Source organism: Bubalus kerabau, chromosome 15 (assembly GCF_029407905.1).
Source record: "Bubalus kerabau isolate K-KA32 ecotype Philippines breed swamp buffalo chromosome 15, PCC_UOA_SB_1v2, whole genome shotgun sequence".
Taxonomy (NCBI): domain Eukaryota; kingdom Metazoa; phylum Chordata; class Mammalia; order Artiodactyla; family Bovidae; genus Bubalus; species Bubalus kerabau.
The window spans coordinates 3,318,615-3,341,156 of NC_073638.1; the positions used below are offsets into that span (position 1 = coordinate 3,318,615).

A 22,542-nucleotide genomic window follows, 5' to 3' on the forward strand; every position below is an offset into this window, starting at 1 on the left:
GGTCATCAGTTTCTTTTTTACCACCCTGAGAAGGTAGGGAGGTGGAATTTGGAGAAAGTAATGGATTTGAAGTCTTCAGATTTCATAAGAATTGAACTTGCTACTCACACCATTCTTTCTAGAAAACATTTGCTAGATTTTCTGCTTTAGGGATACAGATATAAATTACAGTAGGTACCTGACCTCAACAAATTTTGAGCTCAACAGGAGATATTCAGAGAAGGTAATGTGATAAGTAACTTATCCAAAATCTGAGTTTATCACTGACAAAGTCATGACTACTGTTTACACAATTCTAGCCCTTCCTTAAGGCATTTCATAACACAAAATAATTGTATATCTAGGTACCTAGTAGTTTACAGTCTCATTGAGAAGACAAGACAGTCAACAAACATGAAACAATCAGCATATAGTGCATGACACCTTATAAATAAATGCTAGGGTGAGATGTATGCAAAAGTATTCCTATGAGTTTGGGATAATATTTTCACTTAGCAAGGTTATACCCAGAATGACTGGAAAAACTACTCTTTCACTTGCAAATACGAGCCCTTTCTAATCCTAACCCATTAAAAGTGAAGATTAATTTCTGACCATTTGTTGTTTTATTTGGACTTGTCAAATATATACTTAATGGGATTTTTTTTTTCCAATTTTTATTAGTATGCTATGCTATGCTATGCTAAGTCACTTCAGTCGTGTCCGACTCTATGCGACCCCATAGACATCAGCCCACCGGGCTCCCCCGTCCCTGAGATTCTCCAGACAAGAACACTGGAGTGGGTTGCCATTTCCTTCTCCAATGCATGAAAGTGAAAAGTGAAAGTGAAGTCACTCAGTCGTGTCCGACTCTTAGTGACCCCATGGACTGCAGCCCACCAGGCTCCACATATATATGGAGTATAGTTGACTTACAATGTTCTGTCAATTTCAGGTGTACAGCAAAATTAATCAGTTATACACATAATACAGTTACTCTTTTTAGATTATTTTCCCACATAGGTTATTACAGAACATTGCATAGAGTTCCCTGTGCTATAAAAAGGTTTTTATTAATTATCTATTTTTTGTATAGTTATGTATATGTTAATCTCAATCTCCTAATTTTCCCTCCCCCCTGCTTGCTTTTGGCAAGCATAAGTTTATTTTCTACATCTGTGACTCTGTTTCTGTTTCATAAAAAATTTGTTTGTATCACTTTTTTTCAATTCCAAATATAAGTGTTATCACATGATATTTGTATTTCTTATCTGACTTATTTCTGTAGTATGATTTGCAGCAACATGGATGGACCTAGAACTTCTGACCTTTTAAAACTCTTCAAAGTTGAGAATGTCACAATTTTTTTTTTTCTTTCACTAACTGAATCTATCTCTTTTGCATTATCACAGGATCATTGTACTACATCTTGGCAGTGCTTCTATGGTCAGTCTTTGTTCAGAATATAACAAAAAGAGGAACTGTCACTTTCAGTAAAAATTAAATGTTAAGGAAGCTTAGGCGGTAAAAAAAAAAAAAAAAAAAAAAAAAAAAGCATGAAATGAAGACAAGTACTCAGAACTTATTTCCAATAAATGTTTAAAATGACAGGGAGACAGAGAGGAGATGATATTGCCATTATTAGCACAGTTAAAAAGGAAGCAAAAGTTATTCAGATAATCCTTATCCTGAAACGAAATGGGACTTGTTAGTTTTAAGTCCTTTAAACACTGAGATATCTGAAAGAGAAGAACAAAGAAAACAAGGTGTAGGGGACTGAGGAAAGGGAAAACAAAACAAAACAAAACAAAACAGAGGTGCCAACATAGGTCAGAAAATGTTTGGTCATTTCAATTTTTTTCTTCCAAAATGAATAAACATTTCTTCCCAAAGGATTGGGAGATTCATTTGCTAACTACAGGGGATTTCCCGACAGTGAACCCGGATGTTCTGAACAGAAATTTCCCAATCTGTGGTTAGAAGACCCAGCCCCCTGTACTGAGGAAATGCCCAGTAACTTTCATTTTCGATACTGTGCTCCTTCAAGGCAGTAGGAAGATACTAAGCTTATTATCTATGGCTGGTGAGTAGGGGTCTTTTTCCTAGCTAGGGGTCAGACACTTGAGTCTTAGAAAACACTTTATTAATTGCTCTGTGGCAGACAGAAATATACAAAAGGGAAGTGAGCGGATTCTGTGAAAGTTACATTCTTCCTGTTAGTTCTGTGTAGCTTAAACTGGGAACTCTGCCTCAGAGACTGAAGGAGAGTATGATCTCCAGATAGCCCAGAGCCAGGAAGCAGTTAATTCTGTTTTTACAGCTTCTGATAATCAAAATGAGGGGTGGGAAAAGACAAATACAGTACATTTTTATATGTGAGAAAACTCTGAAAATTCTTAAACACTTTATGATACCTTCTAGGCTTCCTCTTGATTCCATAAAACTCTCTCCATGATCAGATAAGTGAGTCTTTGAATTTCCACCTTCCCTTGCCTTCTCCTATATTGAATTATGCTCTTGGTCTTTATTAAGTGACTCCTTTTTTTCCTTATTTCTAGCTCTGGTGCTAGCTACTCTAGCACACTATTTCTTGGACTGTTATCACAGTTTTTAACTGGTCTCCTTCTCTCCAGAATTTAATCTTCCAATCCATCTTGCATATTGCTTTCAGGTCACATATCTTACTCACAGAAGCTGGAGAGTGTAAGAAATGGAGTCTATCTATGCAGCTATTATTTATGCTATTTATGCAGCTAATATTCAAGTACTTTAAATCATTTCTTTGCTTCATTTTCTTCGTTTGAAAAGGAAGAGGTTCAATTAAATCAGTGATTTCTAAACTTTACAATAAATCTAAATAATCTGTAGACATTAACACATTTAGATTATCCCCTCCAACCTTGAATTACTCAATCATGAATAGGCTGTAATTTATAATATTTTAAAGATCTACAAATGATTCTTATGTATCTGCATTAGGTTTGTCTGCGGATTAGCATTGTTAGGAAAGAATAGATCATTATCTTTCAGTTCTTATGCTCTAGATATCTAAACTAAGATTTTCTTACTCAGTTAATTGCAATGATCCTTACTACCATTAAAACAAACAAACAAACAAAAAAAATGTCTGAACTTGTCAGGCAGGTTTTCGTTCCTTTCAGAATATATTAATATTTATTCACCCTTCCATTAATTTCTCTAAAGCAAGATTTCAGTTTCCTTAAAAAAATGTTTATTGCATTCACCCCACTCATACTTTCTTGCTACTGTGTTTCTTTATTTCTTTCATTTTCCCTATAGTGTAATTATTTCCAGGTTTCTGTCTCATTTCACATGTTTAATTTAAGCTCCTAAAATATGAGAATTGACTGTTTTCTAGTATCTTCTTAATGTCTTCTTCAGGATACTAATACAGCATTTGGCTGAGGAGTAGTATTTTAAATTCACGCTCATGGCTGCATCTTTAGCTAGGCAGGATGACTTCACTGGTTATTGAATTGGAATCAGGACATCATTAGATAGTTGACATGAAAAACTGAAAAGTAGTATACAAAAACTAGTAGAGTGATTCAATACACTAATGAGTTTGGTTGCCATTGTTAACTAGTACACAACTATAGGGGGGAAATATGCTACCTTAGGTTGAAACAGGTTTCTCTGGGAGCATATAGCTCTGACACCCCATCTAGTTTTAAGCATTAGGGAGAATTTCCAAAAGGAAATGGAATGCCATTTGAGACCTGAAGATAAAAAGAAAGGAATAAGGAATGTTGGGTGTGAGAAAATGTACATAACTTTCTAGAACCTGAACGAAGAACAAAGTGTTCAAAATATAATGAGCAAGTTGGATATGGTGGTAGCAGAGGATGAGGCTGAACAAGAAAACCTAGATTACATTAAGCTGAGACATTTCACAGTGAAATCTATTCAAATGATCTTTAGAACTTTGACTCTGCTTCATTGTGAAGAACTGATTAGAAAGGTCCAAGAGTAGAGTACTTTAAAAAGAAAAGATATTGGCCTGAACTGGAAAAGGAAAAGCCATCAGATTCTTCAAATATTTAGTACATAAAATCAATACAGTTTGATGTGAGATGGAAAATAAAATACAGATGGTAGAAAAGGTTCAATATCACCAGTTTTTACTGGTTTGGTATAATTGACTGTAAGATATCATTTACTAGTATGTATAGGGAATGAAGCATGTGATGAAAAATGAACAGTTCAGCTTTTAAAAGTTGAAGTTATGAGTTCATGGTATACAGAGAAAAAATAACTATATGAGCCTTAATATTGAGATCCATCTTTGGGCTGGTCTATAAATTCAGAAATTATTTATTTGAATAATTAATTTATTATTTAAAGCTAATAACTGAAGCCATGAGTACTTGTAGATAAGTGGATATAATGCCAAAATTATACAAATCTTTAATCATTTACCGTATTTCTCCTAGTACCACTCATTCAGTCAACATTCAACCTTGTTGAGGGCAGAAATAAATGAAATAGAATCCCAGAAACCCATCAGAGTAAACATCTCATACATTAATTGTATGTTGTTTGTAATTCTTCAAATTCTCTGTTGTGACGTGTCTACTGTACTCTAAGACCAATGTTACTGTGACTTTTTCTGAGAAGCAGCCTTTTGCGCCCTCACCTGAAGAAATTTGTCCAGTCTTTTCTGAGTCCCTGAATTACTTTCTGTTCTCTTAAATACCTCTTTACCAAGCTCGATCCTGGGTTGGGAAGATCCCCTGGAGAAGGGAAAGGCTACCCACTCCAGTATTCTGGCCTGGAGAATTCCATGTACTATACAGTCCATGGGGTCGCAGAGTCAGACACCGGACACGACTGAGTGACTTTCACTTTCACTTTCCCAAGTACCATATAAAGTAGTTTGATGATTTAAGAGTGGTGATTCTGGATTCTGAACCTCTGAATTTGAATCCCTCTCTGCCCTCTTACTAACATGGCTAGTCTTCACACAATTTTGGTCAAATATTTAACTAACTGCTCTGTGCTTGTTTTTTTTACCATATAATATAAATTATAATATATCTATTACATGAAACTTTTATTACCTTTGAAGAGATTCATATGAAGCACTTGAGACCAATGGGACTTAATTAATATTAATTGTATTTACTGAAGCTGCACTATGGTTAAATTTATAGAATATGGCATAAGAATAGAAATGTGATCCAGCATTTTATTTAAATGATCTGTAAAATAGGAAAAGTATTAACCATCTCTTTGGATGATTGTGAGTGTCTATCATATTAATATTCATAAATTACTTAGTATACTTGTAAATAATATTTTATATTGCTTTATACTTATCTTTTAAGAGATGTTAGCTATTATTAAATGAACAGATATTAGGAAACTTTTTATTCATGTTTTGTTAATTTCCATGTTTCTTTCTCATAAAAGTTGTCCAATATACATTTATTGAAAGAATACTTGAAGCTAACATAAACAATGAGGCTGATGCTTCTGGGCCAAAGTTCTTGTTCAATGTCTTGGTGAATTGTTTTAGGCTATGTCATTTTGTGTCAAGGCTAGCTTTATTTCTAGATGGATTGTATAACTCTCTTGTAGGTTTAATTAAGGATTGGTGAGATATCCTGTCTTCCTATACACTACATGTTCAAATAATATCTATGGTGTTACAACAAAATATTTAGTAATTTGACTTCTTTATTTCCCCACAAAAATTCAAATTATCCCAGACAGTAATAAATTAACCTGGTGTCAGGCTAATCTATAATATTGAAAGATCAACCACCAGATTGTTTTCAATTCTGAATATTTTGAGACAAGATCAAGTTGAAGCTTTGTATTTCTAACAGAAGACGAACACAACAAAAACCCACTTAAGATGTTGGAATCTTTGGGCAAAGAACTCATTTCTGGCCTTTTGGATGACCTTGTGGAAAAAAATGTCCTGAAATTGGAGGAAGAGGAGAAGAAAAAAATTTATGATGCCAAACTTCAAGACAAAGCCCGGGTCTTGGTTGATTCTATACGACAGAAAAACCAAGAGGCAGGTCAAGTCTTTGTTCAAACTTTCCTAAACATAGACAAAAATTCCACCAGTATAAAAGGTAAGACTGAAATTCTTTACAAGGGATATCTTAATTTTTTTAGAATCTACTTGACTCTAAGGCTGTTCCACTGTCGTCTATAGTTCCCTCATCCTCCTATTACTAATGTATAATTTTCATTAAATCTATCATTGCCCTTTTAGAGGCCACTTTGCCACTTGTGGGAGGGCATCCGATTTCCAATTAGCTGGGAAGCTGATTCTTCTGTTTAGGTTGTTCATTGAGATAGCTACAGAGACTTTATAATAAGGAATATCTGAACCTGAACTTAGGTTTCTGTCACTTTGGACACTATGTGTCTTCATTCAAGTTTCTTATCCTTCATAAACATCAATATGAGCATCTGTGAAATGGGAACAATTTCACTAACTTTGTCACAGATTTTGTAAGGCCAGGAACATTATGGCAGGTATGGGCTGACTATTCCTAATATTTTAGCTCCCATCTGGAATTCTCCTCTGAGCTCCAGATATGATTAGCTCTAGCTTCATATTCAACATTTCCACTTGACTGCTCCATGGACTTCACAAGCTAACATACAAAAAATGAAATACTTAATTCTCCCCATCAAATCTGTTCCACTTCTATCCCCTATCTCATTAAATAAGACTACAATTCACTGAGTTTCTTAATCCAGCTCACTTTTTTTTTTCACCAATGAATAATAGCTCCTAGCAGAGTACCAAGGATATACCATATATATAAAGCATATTATAAGGCATATAATAAAAGTTGGATGCATCCATGTAATAAATAGTAATTATCATAATTATTCTCTAGCTTATAATGTTTATACCTTTACAAGGCTTATGTATTCCTGTGAGTTTACAAAATATGATTAGGAGAATGCCTATAAAGTGTCCAATATCTTAACCTCTTTCAAAACTTCACTTTAATTGAATTCTAAATATCACTAGAGTCTAAATATCCTCAGGTCCAAGTTCACCAGTGATGGACTCAATTTGGTATAATTTAACCTGAAATTCCAGCCCAGAATACTGGAGCTTATCAATAATAGCAAGCTGTAATAAATGAAATGTCACACAATTGTAGAGACCTCACTAGAGAAACTAAGTATTTTTAATAAGCCCTTCCCTGGTAGCTCAGAGGTTAAAGTGTCTGCCTGCAATGCGGGAGACCTGGGTTCTATCCCTGGGTTGGGAAGATCCCCTGGAGATGGAAATGGCAACCCACTCCAGTATTCTTGCCTGGAGGATCCCATGGACAGAGGAGCCTGGTGGGCTACAGTCCACCTGGTCGCAAAGAGTCAGACACGACTGAGCGACCTAACTTAACTTTTCTCTATGTAGAAGGGACGCTACCACCAGCAGGAAGTACATACTATTCTAATAGATATCCAAGATGTTATCATTAATATTTAAGTTGGTCCTTGTACAAGTTTATTATTTTCTCTTAAACTGGGATGGGTTAAAAATGATTTGGATTTAAAAAAAAAATCAGAGAGCAGACTTGTAGTTTCCAAGGGGGAGAGGTGTGGGAGAGGGATTGACTGGGATTTTGGGGTTAGTAGATACAAACCATTACATATAGAATGGATAAACAAGGACCTACTGTATAGCACAGGAAACTATACTCAATATCCTGTAATAAGCCAGGATGGAAAAGAATAGAAAACATAAGATAAAATAAGACAACACAAAATCAGAGATAATTCAACAAATAGGAATCAGAGTTGAAGTAATGGGAACTTCAAAATGATTTTAGCAATCCCAGAAACAAGAATGAATCTTAAATTGAAATAACCTGTCAGCAGAATCCGTGGCAGGCAGGAGGCAGGTGCAGACCCTTTCATGAAGTATCCATTCGTCCCCTGAGTTCTATCTGTACATGGAACCTCCAGAAGAGTCCTAGGATACCTAGAGTACCTTGGTCTAGGAGATCAGGAAGCTGGGTAAGTTGGGCAATTAGAATGTGCAATATTAGAATATTAGGCCTTTGGGGCATGGAGGGTTCTTAGCATAGTATTGAGGAAATGGGGTGGGGGATAAGAAGAATCCAAGCTATTTGTCTTAACAAATAGGTCTATACTTGCCTCCTGTCTGCCACAGACTCTTCTGAGAGGATATGTTATTTCAGTTGAAGATTTGTTCTGGATCCTGCAATTGCTAAAATTATCTTGAAGTTCCCATTACTTCAATTCTGATTTCCATTTGTTGAATTATCTCCTATTTTGTTTTATCTTAATCTGCCTGCAATGCAGGAGACCTGTGTTTGATCCCTGGATCAGGAAGATCCCCTGGAGAAGAGAATGTCTACCTACTCCAATTTTCTTTCCTGGAGAATTCCATGGACAGAGGAGCCTTGTGGGCTACAGTCCATGGGGTAATAAAGAGTTGGACACAACTGAGTGACACTTTCACTTTCATACAGACTATGTACCAAGAACTGCTATTTAGTCAGGAAGATAATTATTCAAATTCTTAACTTGCCAATGGAGATGGCCTTGTCTTATCTAGTATCAGTATCTTTATTTTTGTTTCAGTTTAAGAGATTTCCTGAGCACACCATTAGATAACAGATAAAACTGAGATATTAAATTTTTTTATCTAAACTCCTAATTTTCTTTTTCTTTCTTTTTTTTTTTTTTTTTGCTGTTCTGTCAGGCCCATGGGCACTCCCTTTGGACAGCAGGCTACACTATATTTATTACGCTGTATTGAAATGATTCATGCTAATTTTACTATTAGATATAAGAAAGTCTAATTTTCAGTTTTATTTGTAAATGCTGCATCTATATGTAGAAACATAATGGCTATTAGTAGATAACATTTGTTAAATTCGAGAGTACACCAAACCTGTAAATTACCTGAAAACAGGAGACTTTCAATGACAAAACATGCCTTCTGACCAGAGACTATCCCAGGACCCCAAACATCTTCACATTGGCAGAATCTTCTGAAATAGGTAGATATGTTCACATAATCTATGAAAATAAATGTTCAGAGAGTTTGGTACCCTTTGCTTCCTCTCCAGAGCTTAGATTTTTAGCATACTTTTAAGAAAGACATTTAAAAAAACAGTATTTAAAAAGTAATGGAAAAAAAATGAAATAATTATAGATGATATTGGCTTTCTAATGTAAATTAAATTAATAAGAAAAAATTGATTAGTTCATGTATATGAACATAGAGGTTTATTCCTTTCATAGACAAAAACCTTGTTATATTAGTTCTTGATAAATTTCTTTTCTGTTTTTGCTTATGAGGACTCTCTTCCTCCCCTCTCAAAGGAAGGGCTTTGGACTTTTCCAGTCTCTTGCACAATCTTAGTCAAATGAAGCCAACCAGTTTCAGAAAATATTACATTTCTCAAAGGATTAAGGCAGAATGAGTCAGAAACAAACATTTCCAAGAGGGAGAAGTTATTTCCTGTATATGGGTTGAGCACCTAGTGCTGGTTATTCAGCATTTGGAGGCAGACATTCAGAGTATGTAGAATGTAGAATCTCTGACAAATCTGTCCTTTTGACACTGGGTACAGTACTATGGTTAATAGACAACATTTCTCTTTTAAATAGTTGAATTCACAGCTTGATGAGGAATCCTTGAGGCTCACTTTCTCTGGAAAGGTTAAGAACTCATGCTGAGGTTGAAAAAAAAATAATACCTGGGTGATACAAGATTCAAGATTCCTTTAAGTATTTGGGGGTGTATGTGTCTGTATTTGTTGTGTGAATTAGGAATGGACTTGGGGTATCAGACTTAGCTTTTATGTGCATAAATTGTGTCTAGTAACACATTAAAATGATAACATTTTTGATATATTATGTTAATTTTAAATTAATTGATACTATTTTTATTTAATGTGGGCATTAGAAAATTTAAAATTGCACATGTGATTCAATTATATTTATAATAGATAATACTGATGAATAGTCAATGTGCTCTTGCTCAGAGACAGCAGAAAGTCCACATATAAAATTAATACCTTAGAATAAAACTATTTGAAAAATAAAATTGTTTTGTTCAGTAAGGAACAAAGTTATTTGATCCAAAATCATCAAGGTTATTTTTTTCACAATATCAGAATATGTTACTGCATTTGTTAGTAGCTCTGCTCTTACTGACAAGTATTTCTCCTTTCTTTCCCAGTGATAATACATCTATCTCCTATCACCAAATGTGTTAAAATCTTTTTCCCAGACTGTCCCCTCTCTGTCAGTCTTCTTGGGTGATAACTGGGTCACAAGGACATATATTACCAATTATATCATGTGATGTATCCTGCAGCTCCTGAGGAAACTGTGGCTGGACCAGATGAGTCAGCGGGATCTGCAGCTACCCTCAAGCTTTGCCCTCATGAAGAATTCCTGAAACTGTGTAAAGAAAGGGCTGGCGAGGTGCTGTGTTCTGTACATGAAAGGGAGGAAAAGAAGCAACTGCTTTCACTAATTACATAATTTCATAAAGCGCTAGTTACAGAACAGCAGGGTGGGGACAGTGGTAATCTTGTTTATAAATACTTTGATCAGGAGGAAATCACATGGCCTCACACAAATTCCAGTTCTCTTTCCCTATGATAAAATATGTCTGTCATTTTTTCATTTATTTGTTGTCAAACATATTTGGGATTTATTAGAATTTTAGCTGTAGTCACAGAATCAAAATATTTATGAAATAACATGACTGAGTAATAATTGGTTGCATTCTAGTTAAAAAAAAGTTAACATCTGCAAAACAATAATTTAGTATTAAAAATAGTATCAAAATAATGTTACCTAAGGCAAATAATCTTTGGTGTATTTATTTTGAGCTGGAGCCAATGGCAAATATCTCCTAGTTTTTACAAAATTTGACCTGAATCTTGAATGTTTAGAAAGATTTGACTAGGTGTAGAAGAAAGACGAGAAGGAGAGGATAGGAGTTGTTCTAGTCTCCTCAAGATTCTTGAGTAACCATTACAAATATGTTTGGATCCTGTTCTGGGCTTTTGAAAGACAATTCACTTCCAGTTTGTACTTTTTTCTATTGTCAATTTAATCCATTAGTAAGAGAGAGGAAGGACAGTGTCTTCTGGTATAGGATAGGAGAGGAGACAACTATGCAAGCCCTTAATAGCAACAGTGATTGGTATATGAAGGTTTAAGAGAGATTTAGGTAAATCAAACTCATTACATATCAATTTCCTGTAGATCTACCCAATAAAGGACAGAAAGGACCGCACTCGTCTGGCTCTCATCATATGCAATACAGAGTTTGATCATCTGCCTCCCAGGAATGGGGCTGCCCTTGACATCCTTGGAATGAAGCAGCTGCTTGAGGGTCTTGGCTACACTGTGGAAGTGGAAGAGAAACTCACAGCCAGCGTAAGCGTCCCTCACCTACCCTGACACACACATATTCAACACATATCCAATACATATAGATCCTCCTACTAGCAAGGGAACTTTACAATACAAGCAAATGCTTTAATAATCATAGATCTCATTTATGTGCATGTGTGTGTCTAAGTGTGTGAATGTGTATTGTAAAGTAAATATTAAGACAGGTGAAATCTGTGTCTCTTTAGAGTTTCAAATATCCTTAATTCCATAAAACCTGACCAAAAAACTGATGGGTATGTATACCCACACAATTCTGAAGTGTGAAGGCTGAGATTCAGCCCTAGTATTTCCCAGAAAATTCTAGAATAAAGAATGCTAGCAGGAGTGAACTGCTATTTACAGCATTCACATAAATGCTGAATCCTGACTCTGGCAGGGGCTATGCTGGCATGGGGGATGGGTCAGTAAATGAGACAGAAGGTTCCCAGCTCACACTGATGTAGGTTAACTTGCTGGGTGGCAGGGAATGATCAAACCATAAGCAAAACAGAACATTTCAGAAATTTGATGTATCTGTATGTCTTTAAGATTGAAAAGTATACTAATGCATATATATGGAATTTAGAAAGATGGTAACAATAACCCTGTGTACAAGACAGCAAAAGAGACACTGATGTATAGATCAGTCTTATGGACTCTGTGGGAGAGGGAGAGGGTGGGGAGATTTGGGAGAATGACATTGAAACATGTATAATATCATGTATGAAACGAGTCGCCAGTCCAGGTTTGATGCACAATGCTGGATGCTTGGGGCTGGTGCACTGGGGGGACCCAGAGGGAGGGTATGGGGAGGGAGGAGGAAGGAGGGTTCAGGATGGGGAGCACGGGTATACCTGTGGCGGATTCATTTTGATATTTGGCAAAACTAATACAATATTGTAAAGTTTAAAAATAAAATTTAAAAAAAAAGATTGAAAAGAAAGTGAAAAGGAAAAAGGAAATGAAATAATACATTGGTGAATGGGGAGTAATAATGTTTGATTGTTTTATTGATAACATAATAATAAGTAATAATGTTTCAATCTTGACCAAGAAAAACATCTTTGAGGAGATAATATGCGGTTGGACACATGACTATCAGAAACAAGATAGCTCTAGAAAGATGTGAATGAAATATATTCCAAGAAGGCATGACTACAAGTGAAAAGTCTGAACTGAATTTGAAACTGTTACATGAAAAGTAAGAAAAGATCAGTGTAACCAAAGTAGGAGGAAGAATGTCAGAAGGAGAAGTATGCTCATGTCAGAAGTTTTATTTTATTCTAAGTATGATGGGGAGTGTTTTAGAAGGAAAATGGTTTGATACATTTATTATTCAAGTTTCTTATTAAGTAGTGAGAGAAAGGAAAGAGTTGAAAGGGAAAGTATATAGTGACAATAAACAAATGTAAAATGTATTAAGAGGACAGGTTATATCAGGACCAAAATTTGAATCTACTGATCCATTATAGAAACAAAAATAAAATTATCATTGAGTATCCACTATGTAAAGGTACTGTGACTGAAATGTTGCAGACCTTTCTTATACTGATCATAATAAATAGGAGGTCAGTTTAATTTTAATGCTTGTCCCATTGAAGTAAGACTTTGTGGTCTTTTCAGGACATGGAATCAGTGCTGTGGAAATTTGCTGCACGTGAAGAACACAAATCCTCAGACAGTACATTCTTGGTGTTCATGTCTCATGGCATCCTGGATGGGATCTGCGGGACTATGCACAGTGAGGAAGAACCAGATGTGCTACCTTATGATACCATCTTCCGGACATTCAACAACCGTAATTGCCTCAGTCTAAAGGACAAACCTAAAGTCATCATTGTCCAGGCCTGCAGAGGTGGTAAGTTGTGAGATGAAGAATCCAAAGTTCATAAAGATCATAAAGGTGTTTGTAGTGCATGTTTTATTTCTAGGGGAAATAATCTTAAACTAAATTGAATTATTAGGAAATTCCATTTAGGGGGCTGATCTCATGAGACTTGTTAGATGATAAATTTCTGATAAATTAACTGATAAATTCAATCTAAAGTAAGTGATTTAGGAGATCACTAGAATCCTCAAAAAATTAGACATAAATATTCTAACCTTGGAATGAAATCATTTAAATGATTGCTTTGCTTGTAAATGTTTTACAGACATTTTGATGTTCTCTGGCTTGAGAGGAACTCATTTGAAAGTTGGGATATTATATAATAGCAATATATTTTTATTTTTTTTCCTCATAGATTATTGAAATGGAAATGACTTGGGAGATGAGGGAACTTGGGATTTCAGGGAAATTTTTTTGTTTTCTTCTTCATCTTTTTTTCTGACTCCCAATTGCCATTTTAACTTTTACAGCAGTTTTTAAAGATGAAAAGTAGAAATAATTTAGCTATAAAATGATAAATATGCTCTGAGATTATGCAGATAAGGCTTTAACTCCTTTGTTACTCTCAGCAAATGTATTCCTCCAGTTTTACCATGTTTTTACTATTAATTGGCACATTGCTCAATGACATAAGAAAGAGACAGTGTTGGGTGGAGATGCACTTACTTCTGTGTATTTGTGTGTGTACTTCTGTGTGTAATACTAGTTAGAATAAACATTGTAAAATAATGAGGTAATTGCAATAGTCACACTGAGGGAGACAGTGTGAAGAAAGTTGATGTCTCTACAGCAAATCGTGGGGAATTGTGGGTCAGTGACTCTCCAGCAGCCTTGGCAGACAGCTTTTCACAGTCATCTGAGAACCTGGAAGAGGATGCTGTTTACAAGACTCATGTAGAGAAGGACTTCATTGCTTTCTGTTCCTCAACTCCACGTATGTATCTTTCAGTTGCAGACAGGGATTTGTGGGTCTAAGGCTATCTCTGAATGATTCCTAAAAAAAAAAAAAAAAAAAAAAAAATGAGTAAGAATGATTTGATACAAATTTTGAATACTGTCAATATGTTTTACTTTTTCTTCACTTTTAAAAATTTACTTTTATTATCTGTTGTACTTTATAGCCAAAAGTATAGTAACCATTAAAACAACCTAATACAAGATAATCCCTTTACTATCACACTGGTTACAAACAGATTATTGATTCAGTTTTCTATTAAATCCATGTCACATTTTGAGTATAGATTTTTTTGGATCTAAGGACTGACTGCCCTTTCTGAAAAATTATCAACTCCAACTCATGTTCTCTATTATTTCTCATCTGGTGCTTCTTAGAACAGCACCATAAACATGCACGAGCAAGTAGGTGCATATCCTTTTAAAAGAAGAAGCAAATGATAAAATGGGGCTTATTACTAGTAAGGGAAGAGCGTTTATTTCTTCAAATCTACATAATCATCTTGAGAAGCCTTATATCTGAGCATTTCTGACTTGAAAATTTTAATCATTCATCACTTTATTAAAGCATAATTAACATACAGAAAGCTGTACGTGTTTAATGTATATAGTTTAATGAGTTAGGAGATAAGTATATACCACTATCTATACCACTATCTGTTACCAATATCTATACCAAAAACATATTCCTCCCTTCCAAAAGTTTCATTAGATCTATTCATTTATTTAGGAGAAGGCAATGGCAACCCACTCTAATACTCTTGTCTGGAAAATCCTATGGACGGAGGAGCCTGGTAGGCTGCAGTCCATGGGGTCGCTAAGAGTCGGGCACGACAGAGCGACTTCACTTTCACTTTTCACTTTCATGCATTGGAGAAAGAAATGGCATCCCACTCCAGTGTTGTTGCCTGGAGAATCCCAGGGACGGGGCAGCCTTGTGGGCTGCCGTCTATGGGGTCTCACAGAGTCAGACACGACTGAAGCGACTTAGCAGCAGCAGCAGCATTCATTTATTTTGTTCACTATATTGTGAAAGACATCATGATTTATATCTGTAAACAACCACCTGTATGCATATGGAGAAATTCTTTCTTCTGAACCTGTATTCCTTCCTCTGTAAAATAGGATAATTACAATCATCTCTCAAGCCTCTTTTCAAAGCCAAGTGGATAAACATAAACACATAGTAGAGAGTCAGTCTCCAAAGGACAATGCAATCTCTATGAAATGAACTTCGGTTGTGATGATCTGCTTCTTTAGTTGAACTTCTTTTGGAAAATGAGTTAATGGAAAGTTGTAAGTTCTTCTCCTAAATATGTCAAGATAATTCCCAAGATACATTTTTGTTTTACAAGACAAAAAAAAAAAAAAAAGTAAAAAAAAAAAAATTATGAACACCACAGCCCAAGGCTTACCACTCCTTATCATCATAGATAATGTGTCCTGGAGAGACGTCAAAAAAGGTTCTCTCTTCATTACACGACTCATCACATGCTTCCAAAAATATGCTTGGTGCTGTCATCTTGAGGAAGTATTTAGGAAGGTAAGTTCATCTTTTCTAATCATTAATTTGTTAAGGAAAACTTAAATATTATTTGCCTTTCAAGTGACAATAAAAGATTTTTTCAGGCACACAAAAGTAGAGTAGCACTTGGTTTCTGTAACTCAGGTATTTAATATATAATTTACAAAAAGACTGCATTAATGCACCACAGAAGAACAAAATGCTACAAAATATGAGCTTGTATCTTATGGGCTATAAGTTCTTATAATTCAAAGAATGGAAAGTATATTGGATTAATTTTCACTGCTTCATTTAAATATATATATATTATATATATAGTATATATATAGTGGTTTACTTAGTAATGGGTTATATCTTTGTGACACAGGTGTAAGTGAGACTCGTGTGATATAAGGCTACTTAGAACTTACATTATTATAAGAGAGATAGGCATTAAAAAATATTCCAACAAACACATTGTGTGATGCAAGTGTGATAGGATCCATGAAGAGAAGGTCCTAGGAAATGTGAACACCTTGCAAAGAAACTAATACAATTATGTAAAGTTTAAAAATAAAATAAAATTTAAAAAAAATGACTTAGTGACTGAACAGCAAGGATATTTGAAAGAGAACAGAGGTGAAAAATTTATTTGAATAGAGTGGCCCAGAAGGGAAGGCTTGATACTCATTCCCCAACTCAGGACATTCCCTATTTCCTCCCTCCTTCCTAATTTATTTTTCTCCATAACTCTTACCACCACCCAAATAATATATATTTATTTGTTTGCTATCTTCATTTGCTTACTTGAATGCAAGCTCATGAAACCTGGGATTTATTGAATACTCAACATGCTAGCAGGTAGGAATTAATAGTCATTGAAGAAATAAATGCATGAGTGTGTGAATAAATGTTCCTCTTTTTTCAGTAAGAAAGTTACTGGTACAAACATGGGAAACTGTGGTTGTTTTTAAACTAAAACCATAGAGAATAATAATACTTCTGTGGGGGAAAAAAAAGAATATACCTTTCATGAATTGGAGAAAATTGTAACATAAAGTGAGTCAGGGTCTCAGTGAATAGGAACATAGGAAGTTAAGTCCTATTGAAAGAATAAGATTTAAACAGTATGTTTTCAAGGGAATTCTTTAGAAAAGATTAGAAATAGTGGGTCTAAATAAGTAGGATTTCACTGATAAATCTATGGGGAAAAAAAAAAAAAAAGGCTCAAATATCAACTTAGTGTTGGGACTGTGAATCTTGCTCATCATTCAGACCTTAAGGACAAAACCCTGCAATATTAAATTGAAGAGTTAGACTTATGGAGGTAGAAGATAGAGGATCTCTGAGGTTCAGTTCTCAATGAAAAAAACACCAATGGATAATTAATCATCAAATCTATAGATCAGAAATGGAAAGTAGAGAAAATGAAATTTGAAAATACTTAGTTTAGGCATAGGGCTTCCTTGATGGCTCAGAGGGTAAAGAATCTGCTTGCAATGCAGGAGACCCAGGTTCCATCCCTGGGTCAGGAAGATCCCCTGGAGAAGGGAATAGCACTTCTCACATTCTCCCTTAGCAAATTCCATGGACAAAAATTTTGTGGGGCCACCAAGAGTCTGACATGACTGAGAGACTTAAGTATGTATTTTGAGATAAAGAGACTATTCTGACATTGGGTGTCATATCTAAGAGGTAGAATAGCAGCAACAAGGAGTTAAAATATCCAAGGGCTTGGTTCTATCAATCCTAGGAGCACCCTTCATTCCAAAAAAATCTTTGGCTTATTTTGCAAAACATTTTCTGAGATGCATAAGAGATATGTATCATCTAGAATCTTTTTTTGTTTTTAGGTACAACAATCATTTGAAAAACCAAATGTTAAAGCCCAGATGCCCACTGTTGAACGACTTTCTATGACAAGATATTTCTACCTCTTTCCTGGCAACTGAAAATAGTAAGTGTCAAGAGATGTTGTTGGCAGGCAAAAGAAATAGGAAAATGATATTAATAGTGAGGACCAAAGACAGCTCATTGCTTTAGTTGTCAATTAGTAAGTTGGTATTCCTTGTTGATGTAATTTGGTAATATGTTGTTATTTGTTTACTCTCTATATATGCATTTGGATCCTCCTCTCATAGACAACAAAAAGAGTCCAAAATCCAGTATTGGGTGCAATCACAAAAATGACAGAATGATCTCTATATGCTTCCAAAGCAAACAATTCAATATCACAGTAATCCAAGTCTATGCTCCAATCACTAATGCCAAATAAGCTGAAGTTGAAGTATTAGTTAGTTACACTTCTAGAACTAACACATGAAAAAAAGATGTCATTTTCATCAGAGGGGACTGGAATGCAAAAGTAGGGAGTCAAGAGATCCCTGGAATAACAGGCAAGTTTGACCTTGGAGCACAAAATGAAGCAGGGCAAAGGCTAACAGAGATTTGCCAAGAGAATGCACTGGTCATAGAAAACACCCTCTTCTAGCAACACAAGAGACTCTACATGTGGACATCACCAGATGGTCAATACCAAAATCATATTGATTATATTCATTGCAGCCAAAGATGGAGAAGCTCTATACAGTCAGCAAAAACAAGACTAGGAGTTGACTGTACCTCAGATCATGAGCCTCTTATTGCAAAATTCAGAGTTAAACTGAAGAAATTAGGGAAAACCACTATATAAATGGTATATATGTTCATGGATTGGAAGAATAAATATAGTGAAAATGAGCATACTACCTGAAGCAATCTACAGATTCAATGCGATCCCTATCAAGCTATAGAAATAGAACAAATGATGTCACAGTTTGTATGGTAACACCAAAAAACCTCAAGTAGCCAAAGTAATCTTGAGAAAGAAGAATGGAACTGGAGGAATCAATCTGCCTGACTTCATACTATACTACAAAGCTACAGGTATCAAGACAGTATGGTACTGGCACAAAGTCAGAAATATAGATCAATAGAACAAAATAGAAATCCCAGAGATAAGTCCACCCATCTGTGAAGACCTTATCTTTGATAAAGGAGGCAAAATTATATAATTGAGAAAAGACAATCTCTTTAACAAGTGGTGCTGGGAAAACTGACCAACCATATGTAAAAGAATGAAACTAGGACACTTGCTAACACCATACATAAAAATAAACTCAAAATGGATTGAAGATCTAAAGGTAAGACCAGAAACTATAAAACTCTTAGAGGAAAACATAGGCGAACACTCTCTGACATAAATCACATCAAGATCCTCTATAATTCACCTCCAAGAGTAATGGAAATAAAAATAAACAAATGGGACCTAAATAAACTTAAAAGTTTTTGCACAATAAAGGAATGAATAAGCAAGGTGAAAAGGCAGCCATCAGAGTGGGAGAAAATAATAGCAAATGAAGCAACTAACAAAGAAATAACCTCCAAAATATACAAGCAGCTCATGAAGCTATATACCAGAAAAATAAATGACCTAATCAAAAAATATGCCAAAGAATTAAACAGACATCTCTCCAAAGAAGCCATACAGATACATAAAAAAAACATGAAAAGATGCTCAACATCACTCATTATCAGAGAAATGCAAATCTAAACCACAATGAGGTATCATCTTGAGCCAGTCAGAATGGTCATCATCAAAAGGCTACAAACAATAAGCACTGGAGAAGGTGTGGAGAAAAGGGAACCCTCTTACACTGTTAGTGGGAATGCAAACTAGCACAGCCACTATGGAGAACAGTGTTGATATTCCTTAAAAAAACTGGAAATAGAAGTGCCATCTGACTCAGCAATCCCACTGCTGGGTTTACACAGCAAAGAAACCAGAATTGAAAGAGACATGCACCCCAGTGTTCATCACAGCACTGTTTATAGTAGCCAGGACATGGAAGCAACCTAGATGTCCATCAGCAGACAAATGGATAAGCAAGTTGTGGTACCTGTGCACAATGGAATATTATTCAGCTATAAAAAAAGACACATTTGAGTCAGTTCTAATGAGGTGGATGAGGCTGGATTCTATTATACAGAGTGAAGTAAGTCAGAAAAAGAAACACCAATACAGTATGTTAATGCAGATAAAATGGAATTATAAATATGGTAATGACAACCCTAGATGCAAATAGCAAAAGAAACACAGTTGTAAAGAACAGATATTTGGCCTCTGTGGAAGATATGATAAGAGAGAATAGCATTGAAACATGTACATTACCATAGGTAAAAAGGATGACCAATGTAAGTTTAATACATGAAGCAGAACACTCAAAGCTCATGCTCTGGGACAACTCTGGGTTGAGGTGGGGAGGTAAGTGAGAGGATGGTTCAGGATTGGGGGATACTTGTACACCTGTCGCTGATTCATCTCAATATATGGCAAAAAACCACCACAATATTGAAAAATAATTAGCCTCCAATTAAAATAAATAAATAAATAAAGTTTTAAAAAGTTTATATTTTATTGTAAACTTCATCTCAATGCTAGAAATATTTACCTACCATCTTCTACTCCTGGTTTCTGACACTCTGGTTACATAAATCCATGGATACTTCAACAGAATAACTTTTAGTTTCTAATTAGCCTTTAGGAACCACATTTGGGGATTGAATTATTTATTTGACTAATATTTATCAAGCACTTACTATGTTCCAAGTTCTATTATAGATGCTTAGAATATACCAGTGAACAAGATAAATGGGATCCTTGTTCTCAGAAAGCTCATACTCTAGTGAGTGGAGACAGAATCTAAATACACAAGCAAGTAGATATATGTCAGAGAGTGATATGAGCTAAGGGAAAATAAATAAATAAAAAAGGCTAAAAAGACATAAAAAGATAGATCCTGTACTGTTATAGATAGGTCACTTTGAAAAGGCTGGTTTGAAGTGATGAAATGATTTGAAATCAGAACGAATAGAGTAGGGAATGAACCTCATGGTTCTATGTGGAAAATGTGTCCCAACAGCAGAAACAGGAAGCAAACTCCTGAGGCAGATATGTGCTTAAGCTGGTTAGATGCTGCAAAAAGACAGCTGGCTAGAGAACGTGAGTGGGAGAAATGGCAGAGTGAAATTCAGGAAAATGGTAAAATCTCCCTTAGACTTTACAAAGATCACTCTGATTGCTTATTGCTAAATAGCTGCAAAGGTCACCAACAGAAAGTAGGGGAAATAGCAAAAGCATATGGAAGAAAATAAGAAAAAGAATCACAGTAAGAATTCAGTTGAAGGCTTCCAGGGATTACTATATTGATTTTCTGTTCTTTTTCTCTTTTCCAGAAAATCACAGGAAATTCAACCATTTATCAGCTTCAAGAAGCATTTTTATCAGCACAGCATCCATGTTTAACCTTTTGTCTTTCAATTAAAGTGAAAACATATGAACTGTTCTTTGGGGTCCTCTAAGAAAGAATAGAATTTCAATTAAAACAGTGGATGGATGGAAATAAAGTAGAAGAAGAAAACTGGATTTTCTAGTTATATTGCATATAATGCCTGCACTTTACTGAGTGAAGAGAACTAGTCATTACTTGCCCTCAGCAGCAGGGTGAAAGGAGATGGTGCACATCTGGAGACAAGGACCAAAAACTGGGTCACCTCCTCCTTTGATAACTCATCAAACCTTGCAACTAGAATGATTTGGAAGAATATTTCTAATTTATTATTTAACCAACATCATAGGTCAAGTTCAATTTTTTTTCAGAAAGTTGTTATGGTACCTATGCATCTTTCTTCTTATCCATAAATTAATTTGCTTTCTTGTTGATGATTTTTCATTCCAGATTTCCAAGCTTCAGGAAAATTTTGTTATTTAACAAACACTTGGTAATTGTCTAAAATAAATTGGGCCTTTGATTTAAGATGGTATAACTGGGTGTGCTTATATAGAAAGACAGACATTATTAGATACAGAACATCCAAGAGTGTGGGAAATGTCAGCAATGGGAAAGAAAATGTTAAAATTTCTGGAAAGTGAATGTCAGTAGAGGAAATTTGGCAACATGGCCATCTGATCTACCAACTAAGGAGATGTACCACTTCAATTACATACACGCAGAATGCTAAATAGATATATCAGGACATGCTGAACTGCATTACAAATAAAATGATTCTCTAGATATCAAATACTACCGTGATAAGTAATATGTTATTGTTTGTCAGAATTATTTGAAATATTTTGATTATTGTAAGGGATATTGTATATTTAAGTCACTAATCCTCACAACCATCTTATGAAGTAATCACTATTAATATTTCTATTTTATAAATAATGAAACAAAAGAAAATAGAGTGTAAGTTATGTCCCTAAAGTGACACATCAAGTAGGTGGCCACACCAGGATTTGAGTGCAATCAGATTTGTTCTGAAATCTGAATTGTTAACCACTGAACTACACTACCTCTCTAAAAAAGGAGAGACTGAAATTGTACAGGTTTTCAATTATAAGGGTTAACTGAAATTTGAATTGTAATGGTTAACTAACAGTACAAAGACTTGTGATGTATTTATTTCTGTCCCTCACTTCTCCACATGGAACCAAAGATCCAAAAACATATAAAAACGCATCACAATGATCCAAAAATATACAGAGACAAACTTTCTTCTCTGACTACTGCATGATGATGTTAAAACCCCAATAACATAAAGACTGCAACAAATTTCTACATAATTAGAAATAAAAACACATGCACATAGTATATGCATATATAAACATAAATATACATACAGATATAAAATAAGAAAGGAAAAAATATGAACTAAGTACTCAACTTGAGAAGTCAGAAAAATACTG

General features: G+C 35.0%; 1 protein-coding gene across 2 annotated transcripts; it reads left to right on the forward strand.

Annotated features, from left to right (window-relative positions):
* Nucleotides 1–1,981: 1,981 nt before the first annotated feature.
* Nucleotides 1,982–21,824, forward strand: LOC129627976 (caspase-13). Of its 2 annotated transcripts, XM_055547398.1 has the most exons (9): nucleotides 1,982–2,062; nucleotides 5,832–6,086; nucleotides 10,337–10,446; nucleotides 11,239–11,412; nucleotides 13,033–13,267; nucleotides 14,088–14,231; nucleotides 15,685–15,794; nucleotides 17,609–17,712; nucleotides 21,030–21,823. In XM_055547398.1, exons 1-8 carry the CDS (start codon nucleotides 2,056–2,058, stop codon nucleotides 17,705–17,707), a joined length of 1,134 nt encoding a protein of 377 aa, XP_055403373.1. In that variant the 5' UTR covers nucleotides 1,982–2,055; the 3' UTR covers nucleotides 17,708–17,712; nucleotides 21,030–21,823. The 2 variants fall into 2 exon arrangements, with proteins under 2 accessions (XP_055403373.1, XP_055403374.1); XM_055547399.1 differs by lacking the exon at nucleotides 5,832–6,086 and having other exon boundaries at nucleotides 2,040–2,062; nucleotides 21,030–21,824.
* Nucleotides 21,825–22,542: the final 718 nt, after the last annotated feature.

Coding starts and splice junctions, on each gene's coding strand:
- LOC129627976 (XM_055547398.1), top strand. Junction 14,232..15,684: donor TTTCTGTTCCTCAACTCCAC/GTATGTATCTTT, acceptor TTATCATCATAG/ATAATGTGTCCTGGAGAGAC. Junction 15,795..17,608: donor TTGAGGAAGTATTTAGGAAG/GTAAGTTCATCT, acceptor TTTTGTTTTTAG/GTACAACAATCATTTGAAAA.